This window comes from Phoca vitulina, unplaced genomic scaffold (assembly GCF_004348235.1).
Source record: "Phoca vitulina isolate PV1807 unplaced genomic scaffold, GSC_HSeal_1.0 scaffold33, whole genome shotgun sequence".
NCBI lineage: Eukaryota > Metazoa > Chordata > Mammalia > Carnivora > Phocidae > Phoca > Phoca vitulina.
In genome coordinates, this window is record NW_022589736.1 from 18,432,465 (window position 1) to 18,445,268 (window position 12,804).

The 12,804-nt window shown below is 39.9% G+C and overlaps 1 protein-coding gene across 1 annotated transcript in view; it reads right to left on the bottom strand.

Moving 5' to 3' along the window:
- Positions 1 to 12,804, bottom strand: part of ST8SIA6 (ST8 alpha-N-acetyl-neuraminide alpha-2,8-sialyltransferase 6) — a 133,478-nt gene that overhangs the window by 59,935 nt on the left and 60,739 nt on the right. Inside the window, exon 3 of the mRNA XM_032426042.1 lies at positions 10,883 to 10,972. Within this exon, the coding sequence (XP_032281933.1) occupies positions 10,883 to 10,972 (90 nt within the window). The remainder of the gene's footprint in view (positions 1 to 10,882; positions 10,973 to 12,804) is intronic.

Consider the following 12,804-nt stretch of genomic DNA (forward strand, 5'->3'; position numbering starts at 1 on the left):
CAGGTGATACCTTTCAGAAAATTCTCGTCAGTTATTTTAAATGGTACTGCACGATATAGCTCATCAAACATACACACTCACCGAGCAGTGAAGTGTTTAAGCCATGCTTAGCCTATGCAAGTAAGTGTTGTTCCAAATCTTAATTCTGAGAGTTTGAATCTTACCCCCAAAAAAGCTCTGAATGCAAGTGAATATTTCATGCCTCTGATGGCACAGGGAGTTGCAAGGCAATGGCTTACCTTCAGTTCCTGAAAAGATCTCTAAATCTCTCCTTTCAATAGAGACATTATATAAACTACTCAAGTTCAAGAGATGTAAGAGACTGCTGTTGTTTTTAAAAAAATGTTTTCTTCTAACTTTAAGAAACACCTTAGAGGCCAAGAGTCAAGAGAATGATGAGAATAATAGAACCATTTAATATATATGTGGCAGAAACATCTGGTTGACCACCACGGATTGGTATTTCCTTTCTACAGCATATAATTGGTGCTGCAAGCAGGTTCCCAGCCAGGTAATACAGACCTGATGCCTACCATGTGCCAACACCACTCACGGGTCAAAACTAGTTGCATGACCTCAAACACGGAGGTGGGCCCAGTTCCAGCCGATAAGATGTTACTAGAAGTGACGTCTGTCCCCTCCAAATCATGGGTACTTTCTCCATAGCATCTTCTTCAACAGCAAGCCTGGGATCGTCTATTGAAGATGGCTACATCATAAGATGGAAGGAGCCAGAACCCCTGAGTCAATACTCAAAGGAAAAGTTGCCTGATCAAGAAGGAGTACTTACATTGAACACTGTATAAAAAAGAATAAAATTTTGTGTTGCAGTGTTGCATTTTGGGAGGTTTTGTTAGAAAAGTTCATCTACCCTAACTGAAAAACCCAGAGAAATATTCAAGGGAAAAGGATGAGGTAAGGAAAAATGGAGAAACATAGAGATTCAAATTAAGAGAAAGAAAAATAACTATTGGTTTCAAAAGGAGTTGAAGTTATGGATCTATGGCTAATTTTTTCAGAACTAGAAATTAGAGGTGGTAGACAAAATATATTTCTTTGAAGACCTAAGAAATATATTCATTCATTCATTCATTCATTCACCAAATATTCACTGAGCAACTACTATGTGCTGAGGCCTGTGATAGGCACTAGAGACAAAACTGTGAACAAGCTCTCTGGAGCTGTCTTTTTTTTATTGAGGTATAAATTACATACAATATTATGTCAGTTTCAGGTGTACAACATAGTGATTCAACACTTGTATACACTGAGAAATGATCACTACAATAAGTCTAGATATCATCTATCGCCAAAATTAATATAATATTATTTACTGTATTCCCCATACCATAAACTATACCCTGTGTCTTATTTATTTTATAACTGAAACTTTGTACTTCTTGACCCCTTCACCCATTTAAACCACTTCCCTAACCCCCCTCGCCTCTGACAACTGCCAATCTGTTCTCTATATCTATGTCTCTGGGTTTTCTTCTGTTTTGCTTTTCATACACAAGTGAAATCATGTGGTATTTGTCTTTTTCTGACTTATTTTAGAGCATAATACCCTCAAGGCCCATCCATGTTGTTGCAAATGGCAATGCTTCATTCCTTTTTACGTCTGTGTAGTATCCAGTGTGAGTGTGTATGTGTGCACACGTGTGTGTGTGTGTGTGTGTGTGTGTAGCACACTTTATCCATTCACCCACTGATGGACACTTAGGTTGTTTCCATGTCTTGCCTACTAGAAATAATGCTGTGAAGTACATAGGTGTGCATGTATCTTTTAGAATTAGTGTTCTCATTTTCTTCAGATACATACCCAATAGTGTAACTGCTCAATCATATGGTAGTTCTATTTTTCATTTTTTGAGCAATCTCCATACTGTTTTCCAGAGCTGCTGGATCAATATACGTTCCCACCAATGGTGCACAAGGGTTCCCTTTTCTACATATGTGGCCAATGCTTCTTTCTTGTCTTTTTGATAATAGCCATTCTGACAGGTGTAAGGTGATATCTCACTGTGGCTTTGATTTGCATTTTTCTGATTAGTGATGTTGAGCATCTTTTCCTGTACCTATTAGCCATCCAGATGTCTTTTTTGGAAAAATGTCTATTCAGATCCTGACCATTTTTAAATTGAATTTTCTTTTTGGTATTGAGCAGTATGAGTTCTTTATCTACTTTGGATATTAACCCTTATCAGATATATGATTTGCAAATATCTTCTCCTGTTCAATAGGTTACCTTTTTATTTTGATGAGGGACTTCCTCTGCTACACAGAAGCTTAATGTAGCCCCATTTGTTCATTGTTGCTTTTGTTTTTGTTGCTTTTATAGAGTCAGATTAAAAAAACATTGCAAAGACTAATTTCAAAGAGCTTACCACTTGTTTTCCTGTAGCAGTTTTGTGGTTTTGGGTCTTATATTCAAAACTTCAATCCATTTGAGTTCATTTTTGTGTGTGATGTAAGATAGTATCCGGCTTCATTCTTGTATGTAAGCTGTCCAGTTTTCTCAACACCATTTGTTGAAGAGACAGTCCTTTCCCCACTGTATATTCTGGCCTTCTTTGTGGAAATTGATTGACTACATATACATGGATTTATTTCTGGGCTCTCTATTCTATTCCATTGATCTATATGTCTGTTTTTATGCCAAAACCATAATATTTTAATTACTAAAGCTCTGTAGTATAGTTTGAAATCAGGGAGCATGATACCTCTGGCTTTATTCTTTCCCTAGATTGTTTTGGCTATTTGTGGTCTTTTGTACTTCCATATAAATTCTAGAATTATTTGTTCTAGTTCTGTGAAAAATGCCATTGGAACTTTGATAAAGATTATGATGAATCTATACATTACTTTGAGTAGTATGGACATTTTAAATATTAACTTCCAATTCAGGGACACAAAATATCTTCCCACTTATTTTTGTCTTCTTCAATTTCTTTCATCAATGTCTTATAGTTTTCAGAATATAGGTCATTCACCTCTGTAGTTAAATTTATTTATATGTATTTCACTCTTTTTGATGCAGTTGTAAATGGGATTGTTTTCTTGGTATCTCTTTCTGATTGTTCATTATTAGTGTATAGAAACACAACAGATTTTTGTGTATTAATCTTGTATCCTACAACTTTACTGGATTTATTTATTAGTTCTAATAGTTTTTTGGTGAAGTCCTTAGGGTTTTCTACTATAGTATCATGTCATCTGCAAACAGTGACTGATTTAATTACCTCTTCCTTCCAATTTAGATGTCTTCTATTTCTTTTTCTTGCCTAATTGCTGTGGCTAAAACTCCCAAGACTATGCTGAATAGAAGTAGGGAGAGTGGGCATCCTTGTCTTATTACTGATCTTAGAGGAAAAGCTTTCAGGTTTTCACTCTTGAGTATGATAATAGCTGTGGGCTTGTCATATATGGCCTTTGTTATGCTGAGGTACATTTTCTCTATATCCTCTCTGCTATGAGTTTTTAACATAAATGGATGTTGAATTTTGTTAAAAGCTTTTCTCATATTTATTGAGATATCATGTGATTTTTATTGTTCATTTTGTTAATGTAGTGTATCACATTGGTTGATTTGCAGATATTGAACAATTCTTGCATCCCTGGAATAAATCCCACTTGATCATGGTGTATAATCCTCTTAATATATTTCTGAATTTGGTTTGCTAACATTTTGTTGAGGATTTTTGCATCCAAGTTCATCAGGAATATTGCCTGTAATTTTCTTCCTTCTGTTTTGGGGTTGTCCTTGCCTGGTCTGGTATTAAGGTCTCATAAAATGAGTGTGGAAGTGTTTCCTCCTCTTTAATTTTTGGGAAGAGTCCAAAAAGAATAGGTATTAAATCTTCTTCAAATGTTTGGTAGAATTCACCCAGTGAAGCTGTCTGGCCCTGGACTTTGCTGCAAAGTTTTTGTTTACCAATTCCATCTCCTTACTAGTGATTGGTGTATGCAGATTTTCTATTTTTCTCATCATGCACGCTTGGAAGACTGTAAGCTTCTAGGAATTTAGCCATTTCTTCTAGATTGTCCTGTTTGTTGGCATATAATCTTTCACAGTAGTCTCTTAAAATCCTGTGTATTTCTATGGTATCAGTTGTAACTTCTCTCTAATTTCTGATCTTATTAGAGCCTTCTCTCTTTGTTCTTGATGAGACTAGCTAAAGGGTTGTTTTTTTTTTTATCTTTTCAAAGAACCAGCTCTTGGTTTCATTGATCTTTTCTGTCTTTTTAGTCTCTATTTCATTTGTTTCCAGTTTGATCTTTAATCATTTCTATCCTTCTATTAAATTTGGGCTTCATTTGTTCTTCTTTTTCTAGCTCCTTTACATGTAAAATTCGTTTGAGATTTCTCTTGTTTCTTGAGGTAGGCCTATTTTGCTTATGAACGTCCCTCTTAGAACCACTTTTGCTGCATCCCATAGGATTTTGTATGTCATAATTCTGTTTTTATTTGATTCCAGGTATTTTTAAAATCTCTTCTTTGATTTCTTCTATGACCCAACAGTTGTTTAGTAACATGATTATCTCCATGTATTTGTAGTTTTTGCAGTTTTCTTCTTGTTAATTGATTCCTAGTTTCATACCACTGTGGTCAAAAAAGATGCTTGATATTATTTCAATCTTCTTGAGTTTATTGAGACTTGTCTTGTGTCCTAATATGTAATCTATCCTGAAGAATGTTCCTGATGCATCTGAGAAGAATGTGTATATTGCTGGTTTTGGATGGGATGTTCTGTATATATCTATTAAGTTCATTTAGTGTAATGTGTCATTTAAGGCCACTGTTTTCTTATCGATTTTCTGTCTGGATGATCTATCCATTGATGTACATGGGGTGCTAACATCCCATATTATTATTGTATTACTGTCAATTTCTCCATTTAGGTTTGTTAATATTTGCTTTATATATTTTGGTGCTCCTATGTTGGGTGTATATATATATTTATATATGTTATATCTTGCTGGATTGACCCCTTTAGCATTATGTAGTGCCTATGTTTTTTAATACAGCCTTTGTTGTAAAGTCTACTTTGTCTGATATGAATATAGTTATACCAAATTTCTTTTCATTTCTATTTGCATGAAATACCTTTTCCATCCCTTCATTTTAAGTTTATGTGCGTCCTTGCTTCTAAAGTGAGTCTCTTGTAGGCACTATATACATGTGTCTTTTTTTTTATCCCTTCGGCCAGGGGCACCTGGGTGGCTCAGTCGTTAAGTGTCTGCCTTCAGCTCAGGTCATGATCCCAGGGTCCTGGGATCGAGCCCCGCATCGGGCTCCCTGCTCCGCGGGAAGCCTGCTTCTCCCTCCCCCACTCCCCCTGCTTGTGTTCCCTCTGTCGCTGTCTCTCTCTCTGTCAAATAAATAAATAAAATCTTTATCCCTTCGGCCACTCTGTGTCTTTTGATTGGTGATTTTAAACCATTTACATTTAAAGTAAATATTGGTAGGTTGTACTTATTGTCATTTTGTTCATTGTTTTCTGGTTGTTTTTGTGGTTCCTCTCTGTTTCTTTCTCCTTCTCTTTCTCTCTTCCCCTGTGGTTTGATGACTTTCTTTAGTGTTACATTTAAATTCCTTTCTCATTTTCTTTTATATATTTACTATAATTTTTGCTTTGTGATCACCATTAGGTTCATATATATCTCATATATATCATCTTATGTATATAACATCTTATGTAGGTATCATCTTATGTATTTGTTTTAAAGTTGACAGCAGCTTAAATTTGAACACATTCTAAAACTTGATATATTTACTCCACCACCACGTTTTATGTTTTTGATGTCACATTTTACTTTTTTTATTTTATGTATCCCTTAACTAGTTATTGTAGTTTGAATTTTTACTACGTTTGTCTTTTAACCTTCATAGTGGTTTTTTAAGTGATTAACCCACTACCTTCACTGTATATTTACTTTTTCCAGTGAGATTTTTACTTTCATGTTTTCTTGTTATTAATTAGTGCCATTTCTTTTCAGCTTAAAAAAGTCCCTTTAATGGGGAGCCTGGTGGCTCAGTTGGTTAAGTGACTGCCTTCAGCTCAGGTCATGATCCTGGAGTCCCAGGATCAAGTCCCACATTGGGCTCCCTGCTCAGCAGGGAGTCTGCTTCTCCCTCTGACCCTCCCCCTTCTCATGCTCTTTCGTTCATTCTCTCTCTCAAATAAATAAATAAAATCTTTAAAAAAAAAAAAAAGTGCCTTTAATATTTCTTACAAGGCTGCTTTAATAGTAGTAGGCCTTTAGCTTCTGTGTTCTAGAAAACTCTACCTCTCCTTCAATTCTGAATGATAACCTTGTTAGGTAGACTATTCTTGGTTGGAAGATTTTTTTCCTTTCAGCACTTTGAATATGTCCTGCCACTTCCTTCTGGCCCAGCATAATTTCTGCTGAGAAATCTGTTGATAGCCTTATGGGGTTTCCCTTGTATGTAACAATGGGAAATTGCTTTTCTCTTGCTTCCTTTAAGATTTTCTCTTTAACTTTTGACATTTTAATTATAATGTGTCTTGGTGTGGATCTCTTTGGACTCATCTTATTTTGGAATTTCTGGGTTCTTAAACCTGGATGTCTGTTTCCTTCACCAGGTTAGGAAAATTATCAGCCATTACTTCTTCAAATAAGTCTTCTGCCCCTTTCTCTCTCTCTTCTCCTTCTGGGACCCATATAATGTAAATGCTATTCCACTGGATGTTGTCCCATTGGTCTCTTAAGTTTTCTTCATTTCTTTCTGCTGCTCTGTCGGGGTGAACTCCATTGCTGATCCATTCTTCCGCTTCATTCCTCTACTGTTGAACCCCTCTAGTGTATTTTTCAGTTCAGTTATTGTATTTTTCAGCTCCGTGACTACTATTTGGTACTTTCTCATATTTTCAGACTTTTTGTTAGACTTCTCACTGTGCTCGTCCCAAGTTCAGTGAGAAACTTTATGACCATGACTTTGAGTTCTTTACCAGGTAAATTACTTATCTGCATATCATTAAGGCCTTTTCTGAGGTTTTGTCTTGTTCATTCATTAGGAACATACTTCTTTGTTTCCTCAGTTTGCTTGACTGTCTGTGTTTGTTTCTGTGTATTAGGTGAAGCAACTACCTCTCTGTCTTAAGAAGTGGCCTTGTGTAGGTGATGAACATTCTTGTTTGACCTTGTCCTAGCTCTTGATTGTCTCTTGAGCCTTTGTGATTGTCTAACCCACACACTTTATTCTTGATATGTCCCTGTCTTTAAGAGTGTGCCAAGAACTGTGAATATTCCAAGGGGAGGAATCTCATTTAGCACTACTTTCAGGCTGATTGGAAAACAGGCCCTCAGGCAGCAGCTTCTAAAGTATGCAAATATATACACCCCTGTGTGGCCACAATCATAATCCCTGCTGGCCTCCAGAACAGGGGCTCCAGAGGTGTCCTGTGGACAAGAGTGCAAAAACTGGGGCTCCAGACAAATATATAACCTCTTCTCTGGGAGGTGTCATCAAGCTGTAGTGAGGTCAGGGTGGTGTTCAAGGATAGTGTCTCCCTGCTTACATTCCCTGGGAGCACCTCCTCAGCCTCCAGAAGTGTGGGAAATCGAAAGCCTGTCCCTCAGGCTGAAGCTCCAGGCTAAGTAAATAGGCCTGTTTCAGAGGAAGACAGGTTGTGTTTCAGTCTGCTGTCTGTGAACTGCCCTGGATGGAGTGGCCTGCCAATAACTGTTCTTTGAACTGTTACCTTTCCAGGACGTTTAGGAACTCCAGCCCCCTTGGCTACCTTGACCAGGCAATCAAAGGGTGTACCCTATGTGGACTGCACATGCCCACTGGACAGCTAGTGCTGGGGGTGGGCATACTCACTGACTTCAGAAAGGCAGCAGGAGAATGTTTTGACAATGTGTGCCCACAAGTTTCAGAAATAGTGGGACAGTGCCTTGTCTGTGAGTGCATGCTGGCTTTTGGCTGGGTGCAGGAGAATATGGTGACCACTCATGCCCACCTGCTCCAGCCAGGGAACAGGAGAGTGCTGCAACCACCCACACTCTCTGGCTTCAGCAAGGCAATGGGATAGGGCCATGTCCATGGAGCTCATAGTCTTAGACAATAAAGAATTGTGATCCCAGAACCCTATCCTGCTGTCCTCCAAATGGCAATGGTTTAATTTTCTTTTATTTAAAAATGTACTAAAGACCAATGGAGAAAATGAGCAGTTTCCCTCCACTACAACTGTGTCTTCCTAGATACTATTTTAGCAAACCGAAAGGGACAAATTGGCTGAAGAAAGAGAAAATTCGAAGTCTTTACCAGACCATGACAAAAACAGAGCTAAATAATTATTTCTAAGAAAATGAAATTACTTTTTATCACCACATACTGAATGGCTTTCCCGACTGTCCCCTGTAAGTCTATAATAGCACTGAGTCACAGAACACACAACTCCTGACAATAGACTATACAACTGAAAAAATTAATCTCCTGTGTGCAAAATAACACTTTCATAACAATGGACAATTCATGCTTGCTCTCTCTAGACCTTTGCCAAACAGAATACCAGCGCAGGTTAATTATGTGAGCTAGTTGAAAATTGTGTGCATAATGGAAATGCATCCCCCTAAAGAACAGCTAAGAAGAGGTCTCAGCACCAAATCCAAAACAACAGAAAAGAAGTGCGAGAGCAAACATGAGGGCGTAGGCACAGACATTCTCATTAGCACACGGCAGCTAACCATTTTTGTTGATGCCTGTAATAAAGCTGTTAAATTCTGTCCTTGGAAAAAAAAAAACAAAAACCACTTTCCACGATTAAAGAATTCTCTCCCATGCTGACTCAAGGGCTTTGCTCCAAAGTACAGCTATGGATCATCCTTACATTGAAGACTTTTGTCACTTCGGGGAGCAAAAACAGTTCATGTCAGGGAGAATGCTGAAGACAACTTTCACGTGCCGAGTCTCACATCAGGCAAGGAGTCCCACCAGCTTGTCACAGGGTATGTGGAGCAAGGATCAATTTTGCCAAGTTTTATTTTTCACACGTCATTGCACCATGTCTGATACACGGAACCTGCAGTAGGTTTAGGATTCGAGATCCCTGGGAAAAGTTTCTGAGAAAGACCCGTAGCCCCCACACCTAACAAACAAAACAACAGCTACCCCATGATCAAAGTAGATGTGTTGCACCATCTGTAATGTGTGAACTACTTTAAGTCCACCCCAAAGTTCAGTGAACTTATCATGCAAGGAGAGACACATTTGCAAGAGTTTCTTCTAGCCCATCTCTGGTAAGCGGGGGTCCTGGCAGAAATGATATCTCACTCAATTGTGTCTTTTAAGAAGAGCTTCACAAAGGGACTTTTTCAAAAGGCCTGGGCTGGATGTAGTGGAATACAAGTTCAACGTCAGGGGACTGTTAACAGCTTATTCCTGAGCTGAAGGGTCCAAGGAGAGAATGAAGGCAGAGGGAAGGAGAAAAAGAGATGCCGAACAAAAGTCATGACCTTCATTTAAGGTGCAGCACTTTCCTTTGGTCAAGGAGGTAGTTAACCTACAGTACCACCACAAAGAAAGATCCTTTGCCTTCCCCCTCTTTCTGTTCTCCTGGTGATCCCCTCTGGCTCAAATCCAAACAAAACTAGATGACAAAAGAGCAAGGGGTGTACTGATGAAGTCCTCGTGGTTCAACATTCCAGGGCAAGGCAAGGCACAGACTAAACTGTAGCGAAGGGAGAGAAGTAGATCAGGTATGGCAGACGGAAGGCACACAGCACAGTGGATTTCTCTGAGAAGCATAAGCGTCCTTCATTTGGAATTTAAGGAAAAGAAAACCAAAATTTTATTAGGGCTATCCTTTTGTAATAAACTGGGCTAACATACAGGATTGGATGGTCAAACCAGATGAACTCAAATCAGAGATTGTACGCAGTATCAGGCTTCCCTAATAATTTCAAGGAGCCACGCAGTCAAGAGGCTCAGACAAAGCAGAGGTGCCCAGGACGTCAGGGGTGGTCACCCTGGTACTGTCTTCCTGCACTGGACATGCTTCTCTGGCCCAGAATAGCAGCTGAGGTCTCCAAGTGAGAGCCGTAGGGTTCCTTACACAGTAGGAACATTTACACTATAAGACATTTCCCTTTTACGCCCCAAAAGTTGGATAATCTATGTGCTCCTCTCTGGGGAGACCTGCCTCACAGATCCTGGGTTACAAGGTCTGAGTATAATTCATACTAAATGCAACTCAGCTTAGTTCCTTTGAGGAAGATGACAAGTGTAAGCACAGCCCCACCCCCACCCCACAGGCACACCCTTCGTCCAGCACTGTCAGACTCTGCTCTCCCAGGTAAGTCAAGGCAGTACCACTCCCATCAGACTCTTAGGCCACCAGGGGCTCTTCCATGTGTGAAGCCTGGAGCTTTTAGATCTCCCTTCCTAGTATGAAGAAGATGGTACAGGGATCTCTCTAAAATACAGGATCGGAAGTTGGTGGGGGCGGGGGAGGGGAGTGGAAGGTGAGCCACAGCTAGAACTAGGGGTAAATCTGCTACCCTTCCAGAATTATAAGTGATTCAGTACAAGTGTACATTTTTCTAGGATAGCATCGAGAATGCTTCCAGGCTCCTCAAAAAGACTAAAGGCCCATAAAAGTCTAGCCAGTGAAACTACACAGAGTTTTCAGTGAATGAGGATCCAAGGACAGATAAATTGAGTCCCTACTACCAAGGTCTGACCTTGGTCTGCACTGTCCACCCCTCGTCCACCCTCCTCACCAAAGAAAGCTTCTCAGAGCCCAAGGTGAAACCTGAGCATGAACACAGTCTCATTTTCCAAAAGGTTTCAAAGTAAAATATTTCGAATGCAAAACACTTCTTTTAAAAATTAAATGTAAAAAGTAGCACTTACCTTTTTAGTTTGCTAGATAAAGTCTGAAAGCCGTCTTGCAGTCTTTTGCATGTTTCTGTCAGCTGGAGCGACTTCTCAAACAGATATGTGCTGTTCCATGAAAGAGATTTTAAAAAAGATTGATTTAAAATGAGAAGTATAAGATAACATTAACAACATTCAGATTTAATTGATAAAGCGTGCCCAAACGAAGTCTGATTTTCATTCCATTATTGGATTTCTCCATGGACAAGGAAATTGATATTTTCACCTCTGACAGGTCTAAATTTAAAAAAAAAAAAAAAAAGTTTGCACTGTAAAGTCAAACAGGAAAGAACTCTCGAAGGAAGACTTCATATTTTCAGGTTTTCATATTTTGTTAGTATTTACAATGAACACATCACTGAACAGCTGTAATCATTCCATACGTAAGCGCTTCATTTTTAAGAGATGCTGTCTCTGGCAGGAAGCATGCAGACACAAGAGATCAATACGTCTCTCCAAAAAGAAAGCAAGGTAAATCTGGCCCTTGATTATTATAACAGCTATGATATAAGAGCTTGTTGCTATTGTTTCATGAACTTGGAAAACTGGAGTTGGAAAGAAACCAAATTAAAAAGCAAGTTAAGGAAATGGATCATGGAGTCGGGCAGCCTCCTAAGCCTCAAAGACACACATGGGCTTCTTCCTCTCACTCCAGACATCAGCTTCCACATCTCCAGTGTGACCTCATACTGCTATTGTCGTGATATATACATGATAGAGAAAACAATGTGAAGCACCTGGCCCCTTGGCTGACACCATAAATACTCAAAACAATATCCACTGTCACTTTCCTTAGACTCCAAAAATATGCACATAATCTTGACTTAACGCTAAATGCATTTATTTAATCATCCTGAAGGTATTTGCTGAGAACCTAGTATGGGCTGGGGGTCAGGCCCAGGATGCTTAGGTAGATAAAACAGACATGGGGTCCTTTCCCTGGTGAAGCATGCAGTCTGGTGGGGGAGAAAGCTATTCCTCAAACAAAGAACCACACAAATGAATACAGAATGATGAACTGTGATTGGGATCATTAAAACAGCAGTGGGTGCCACGGTGGAGTGTGTAACAGGGAGACCTCTGCATCCTGAGGGGGCCTCTGAGCCAGTGTTGTGCAGGTTGGAGACCACAAGCATAATCTGAGGGAGTTAGGTGAACTTTGGGAATTGGGGGAAGGTCCCAGGCAGAGGAAAAAGCAGGTGCAAAGGCCCCAGAAGGGGGGCAGCCCAGAGTGTCTGAGGAACTGAAAGAAGGAGTAGCAAGTAGGGGCCTGAGCACACAGGCCTGCTAAAGCATGTCGAGAATCCATCCTAATAACAAGGGGAAGCAGGAGAGTCATGTGACTTTTATGTACATTTTAAGAGCTTTGCTTTGCTGAGAAATGAAATGAAGGGAGGCAGGGCTGCCGAAAAGGTGGACCGGTTCGGAGAGAGAGGAAGGCAGTGTGTTTTCCTAGCCAGGCGATAATGGAACATGATGTGACAACAACACCCCGTCGGCAGGTGCTTTACAGAACAGGGTCTGCGCCCTGTTCGGGAGACGCCCCCTGCACAGCTGGCTGGCTTTCCTGGGCAGCTGTGCTCCCTGCAATTTAGGGATCCAGACAGCTTCGGTCTCATGGCACCTTCATTCCGACAACCTGCTTCCGTACCTGCCTGGTAGGAGAAGAAAGCGCGGGAAAGCGCAACCCTCTATCTGCATGCGTCAGCCCGGCCAGAACCAGGCACAGGCCCAACCCGATTGCAAAGTGGGAGTCAGAAGCTGACAGACAGTGAGATGTGTTCTGCAGGTAAGACTGACAGGACTTCATAATAAATTGGGTACAGGAAGCGAGGGACCAAGAGGTGTGAAGGTAAAGATAGACACAAGACAGCTTCATAATTAGTTCTCCAATATTT